General features: G+C 49.4%; 1 protein-coding gene across 2 annotated transcripts in view; it reads right to left on the reverse strand.

Annotated features, from left to right (window-relative positions):
- Positions 1-793, reverse strand: part of PCSK5 (proprotein convertase subtilisin/kexin type 5) — a 440983-nt gene extending 440190 nt beyond the window's left edge. For both annotated transcript variants that reach the window (XM_055310345.1, XM_055310347.1), the window contains exon 1: positions 98-793. In XM_055310345.1, the coding sequence (XP_055166320.1) occupies positions 98-289 (192 nt within the window). In that variant the 5' untranslated portion in view covers positions 290-793. The remainder of the gene's footprint in view (positions 1-97) is intronic.
- Between the last annotated feature and the right edge of the window lie 5207 nt (positions 794-6000).

The following is a 6000-nucleotide window of genomic DNA, read 5'->3' on the forward strand; positions in this document are numbered from 1 at the left end:
CGGGGCGGGGGGCGGGGGGGCAAGAAGCGCGAAGTCGCTGGAGGCTGCCCCTGCCCCGGCAGCTTCGGGGCCAGGGGCCCGGCCCGCCCGTCGTTACCTGTCCTATGTTGATGAATCCGTACTTGCTGGCGATGCGGTCGGCCTCCGGGAAGCCGCCGGCGATCTTGACCGCCCAGTGGTTGGTGTAGACGCGCGTCCGGCACACGGGGAGCAGGCAGCCCCCGAGCAGCGCCAGCACGCACAGCAGGTCCAGGCGTCCCGGGCAGCAGCCGCGGCTCCCCCAGCCCATGGCCCCGGCGCCGCTCTGCCTCCCTCGCTCGCTCGCCGACTCCGCGCACGAGCCGCGCGCACAACTAACTTCTCCGGCCTGGGCCGCCCCGGCGCGCAGCCCCCGGCCGCCGCGGCGCGCAGCCCCGGGCGATCCGCAGGAGGCGGCGAGCCCCGGCTGGGAGCGAACGGCGAGCCTCGCGGTGAGGCTGGACCGCCTAGACCATCCCTGGGGCTGCGGGGACCTGTGCTCCCTGCCCTCCGGCCCGCAGGGCGAGCGGCGGGGGCTCCCCGGCCCGGGCGCAGGAGGCGGCGCGGCAGGCGCCCTCCCGCAGTTGGGGCTCGGCCGCTCGGCCGCTCGGCTCCCGACTCTGCGACTCGCCCTCGCCCTCGCTCCTCCCGGGCCCCGGAGCGCGGCGGAGGCGGCGGTGCAGGCAGCGGCCGGGCGCCCCCTCTGCTGGCCCGGGCTCCGCGCGCTCGCTAGCTCGCTCCCTGCGCTCCCTCCGGCTCCGAGCGGCGCGCGGGGAGTGTGAGTGGCAATGGCAGCAGCGCCCGCTCTGCATAAATGACTCCCCCGCCCCCCTGACACCCCTCCTCTCCCACAGCCCCCTCCTCCTCTCCCTCCTCCGCCCGCCGGAGCGCGGCCGCAGCCAGGCACCAGCCGGGTCCTAGCGCCGCCGGCTTCCCGGGGCCGTAGCCTCCAAGGGTCCCGGGCGGCCCAAGCGAGACTTTTTCCCAAAGGGCTGCGAGGGGAGCTCCGGGCGCCGCGGCCCTGCCCCCTCCTCTTCCTCTCCTCCTTGCGTTGGAATCGATTTACCGCCCCTTCCCGAAAGACGGCGGAGATCTCCGGGTCGGTGCCGGCCGAGCGCCCCGAAGATTCATTCATCCTGGCTCTGAACCTCCTTAAACGACTCCGCATTTAGGAAGGTCACTTGCGTGTCAATTGCCGAACAAATAACTCGAGATTTTCACTTCGTTAATTCTTCACGCTTTTCAGCAGCTGTTTATGTTACACACCCTGCTCCCGGGAGAGGCCACCACGCGGGACCGGACCGCGCATCGACTCTTGCAAAACCCAAGCACCGTAGCTCCGAAGCCAAGTCTGTTGCCTGCTGACTTTCGAAATCTGTGCATCTGATAGGAGGCGAAGCCACCGGGGAGTAAAATTCCAGTCGCAGCATTGAGGAAAGGTGTTTCTATGAATATCTGGAACGAAAGTGGATGGAGACGTTGGGCCAAGGGAATACATTCATTCATTCGTTCCACGGAGTCTGATGAGGGCGGCTTTCTCTCCACCAAGGGAAAAGTTTTCCAACTTTTCCAAGCGAGGCCCTGCAACAGCGAGAGACTTCGATATAAAAAGGACCACAGAGGAAGCTCAGATGAAACCTGGGCCTGCGCCGGCTTCTTTACTGTCTCCAGCGCTGTGGCTGCCCGGGCAGGAGCGAGCTTGGATTAACCCCGTTTCTGCAGAACCACCTCCCTGCCTCTTTTGGTGGCACAGGACGATCTCTCACGAAAAGAAAATGTACCCTTGATGTAATAACTCAGCTGGCCTCAGAAGTATTTACCATACCCCTAACCCCCACGCGCCCCCTTTATTTTCTCTCCTTTCCCATCCCCCTCCCCAGCCAACCTTTTTCTTCTTAAGGCGTTGGTTAAATGTATTTGAGATGAATTAACCCATCACACCTCTAGCTTTGGATAATGATTCTTTTATCTGCCTAGGGCCCCATTTTTCTCCCTTTCTCCCCTCAGCCGTTCAACCGTATCTGCAAACTCAAAACTCATAAAGTTCATGAAACCCAAAAAAGTGAAATTATCGCTTTATGACATTTTAAACATTGTCTAAGGTCTTCCATGTATGTTATCTAATCTTGAAACCAAACTCACGAAAATAACATTATCCCCCACCCCACCCCATCTTAACTGATGAAGATGTGGAAGGTCAGAAGAGGTCAGTCATTTGCAGAAGGACAAATATTTTATTCTGTTCGACTGATTTGGAACATCTCTGGAGCACCTCTGACTTGCCAGGCTCTGTGCTGGACACTGAAGAAAGAGGAGGAGGGAGGGAGAGGAAATGGAGCACAAAGGATTTAATGGAATTCAGTGACCTCTGACTAACTCTAGAGGTCATTGTTGTTAGTACTATTATTGGCATCGTTATTTACAGGTGGAAAAGCATAAGCAGTATTACTATTATTACTATTGTTGTTATTGTTATTTACAGGTGGAAAAACATAAGTGCTGGGCTTTCGAGTTGCAGTACAGTCTTGCTACTGGCCAGTCCCTGTGCACACACCACTTCCTCCATCCCCAGTCTGGAGTCCAGAAAGTTTACAATCTATTAGATCACTGTTAATTGCCACCCAGGCCACCTGCACCTACCCATGGGACACTGGATTACTCTTCCAGTAGCTACCAGGTTTCAGATGGGATGGGAAGAGATGGGTCAAAATCCCAAACTCAGTATACATCAGTCATTCTTCCTTTCAGAAGCAGGGTGGAGGGGAGGCGGGCATTAGCTGTCTGTGGGTAGGGCGAGCCTGTCTGGGGATGATCCACAGGACGGTGGCCACTGTGAAGACCACACGAGGTACTTTATGAGTCCAGTCTGAAGTTTTCTCTGGGTCTCTGGGGCCATTATTGTTTAGGATCCCAGAAAGACAAATGCTTCTCTTTGAAAGCGATGTTGCCCCTGGGCTTCCACTTTTGATTGAAATGAAAAGGAATCACTACACCTGGTCTCTTGAGGCCTGGAGGTTGTTTCCTAAGAGTAACAAAACTACTCGTTGATATTTTTTTCTCCATGGTGTCTTTCCCTTTTTCTTTCCAACTAACACTCTTGCCTTCCATGAGCATGCCCTGCTTGGCACGCACACACAGCATTCACTGCGTTGAACATGAGAGAGAATTGGAAAATGAGGTAGGAAACAGGCAAACCACTTTTCTGCTTTGTAAACCAATCCCGAGGCCAGCTTTTGAGCTTACTCAAAGGGTATATTCTTTCATTTAGACACATATGTATTTAGAAGGGAAAATCCTAGCCCTGTTCAAAAAATGAAAAAGATCTGGGACTCCATGCATCGGTCACATCGTACACATGAATGTAGATTCCTTCTTCTTGTCCATCACTTTTGTAAGCTCCCCTTCCAGTTTGCTTTTGAAGAGTATGATTCTTAAACTTCAGTGAGACCAAGGAAGCCCCTCTGCCATTGCTGTGAAGGCTTTGGGATCTGCCTTCATGAACTCATTAGCCTCCTTGATTAGGGCCATTTGGCCTCCATGAAGGATCAGGAGCTATGGCAAAAAAAAAAACATCTTCTTTCTCGACCTTAAGCTCTGCTGGTTCTCAGGATCAGCTCTGTTAGCAATGGCTCAGGAGCCAAAGGAACAAGGAACTGATAGACCTGGTTAGTGCAAAACCATCACTGACATTGGCAAAGAAGCTAAATCCAAGATTTGTGCAAATGCTTCCTTTTTCATGCATGGAGTAGCCTTGCAAGTCTGACCCTGTACTCTTCCTCCAGAATGTGCCATATGGCAGGAAATCAGGCAGTTTTAAGTTTTACTCTACCTTATACTTAGCAATACATTACTTGATAATGAGGCCCCACTAGTGGCTGGCCTCTCTGTCAAAGTCCCTCACGGCTTTAAAAGCAAATTTCAGTGAAATGCAATGAACAGAAATCCAGGCAGTTTCGTGGGAGAGGTGAACAAGAACCCTGTAAGGATTCATCTTGAAACTCTACAAATGAGCATTAGTCTGGGAAGAGTTTGCCTTATGAGACACCTCATTTCTTCCTCTGCTACATCCTTTGCTGGAAATTGACCTTTAAGGGCTCTTCTAACCTGAAATTCTGTGAATCAATAATAAATTGGTAATGGACAGTTTGGAGCTGACTGAGACGGAAAAAATGCCACTGAGAATTTCGCTGCTCAAGAGAAGGGTCACCAAATTTATGGAGATTCTAATCAGTTTTCCAGTATATCAGATTCAGAGTTGGCAGTGAAAATTTGTCAGATTTAATGATAATAATAAATGGTAATAATAACTACCATTTATTAAGGACTAGTAATATGCCAGGCACTGAGCCAAACACATTTCAGGCCTTAATCTCATTCGTAGAGCATCAGAGCTGAAAGAAACCTTACATATCAGAGAATCTAACTTCTTTATTTAATAAAGAAGAAAACTGAGGCCAATATAAAACTAAATTGGAAGACAGCAATCTCATCATGGGAAAATGAGTTCACGATGCATGAATAATATAAATAAAACAAAGGAGTGGCCGCAAGGACCAAAGATGATAGTGCGCTAGGAACCTAGGATTGATGTTGATCTGACTGGCACACCGGGATTAATAACTTTCAGTAGAATGAAAATATGACTTAGCATCTCTGATTCCATATTTCCGTAGATGATTAACCACCACCACTTAACAATATCATCCATGACACATAGGAGCTATCACAAGACTTATCTCAGGACTCTATAGTGTCTTCACTGCAAAATCTGTAGGATGCTAACAGCTGACTATACCAGATTTCAGGAGGCTTTTGCTCCATCTTTGACCTGTTTGAAGTTGATTTAGATTGGCATAGTTGACCCTCTCCTGTGGACATTTTTTTTTTAATTTTTTTTTAATTTATTTATTTATGATAGTCACAGAGAGAGAGAGAGAGAGGCAGACACATAGGCAGAGGGAGAAGCAGGCTCCATGCACCGGGAGCCCGATATGGGATTCGATCCCGGTCTCCAGGATCGCGCCCTGAGCCAAAGGCAGGCGCCAAACCGCTGTGCCACCCAGGGATCCCTCCTGTGGACATTTAAATCCTGCAATGAGAAGCTGGTTCCCAAAAGGCTTTCAGTGGGAAGCAAAGTGTAAAGGTTGCAGGTGAAGGATACCAACTGTCTGTTACCTTCTAGCTTCTACCTGTGATCCCAGAGCAGTATCCCTCTAGGATGGATATGATGGATGGATGTGATGCCACTTCTCCTCACCCAGACTCTAATCCAGGGAAAAGCAAGTAGAGAAGGGGTGGGAAAAATCAAAGCAGTAGGCTTGCGTATTGGAGCTTCACCCACCAAAAGGAATCTACTCTCCAACCATGGTAGCAGCCCTCTTCCAGGAGTCAAGACTTGCTCTTTTTGGAATGTCTCTGGACCTTTCTTTCCAAAACATTTTCTCGACTTTTATTTTTATTCTTAAACCTCTCAGAGAATCAAGAGTTAAATAACTACCGACTTAATAACATGATCTTGCTTTGGAAGACCAAGTTAAATGGACGCTAGGAATTCAATTTCTTTCTTTCTTTCTTTCTTTCTTTTTTTTTTTTTTTTTGAGTCCGGGCAGTAGCTCTAATTCGTTGATGCCAAATGATACATTGTAATTCAAAACATATTCAGTATGACTTTTACTTGTTTATCTGAAGCAAGATAAATTATGACAAAATTATTTCACAAATATCTTGTATGAGTACATACCTCATGCTTATTATATATTCCAGAAACTGTATATCTAGATCGCTGTGCATGACATAACTTCATTCTTCCCCTGGTGTATGCAGGATGGAGTTACTACAAAACCTTTGTGTACCTAGTGTTCAAACACCACCCTGCCAACCTTCCCTGGCCCTACTTCAGATTTTAGTAATGTGTGAAAAAAAAAACACACACACACATCTTTTCTCTCTCTTAACCCTTAGATGCATGGTAAAAGTATTTAT

Source organism: Nyctereutes procyonoides, unplaced genomic scaffold (genome assembly GCF_905146905.1).
Source record: "Nyctereutes procyonoides isolate TBG_1078 unplaced genomic scaffold, NYPRO_anot_genome, whole genome shotgun sequence".
Classification (NCBI taxonomy): domain Eukaryota; kingdom Metazoa; phylum Chordata; class Mammalia; order Carnivora; family Canidae; genus Nyctereutes; species Nyctereutes procyonoides.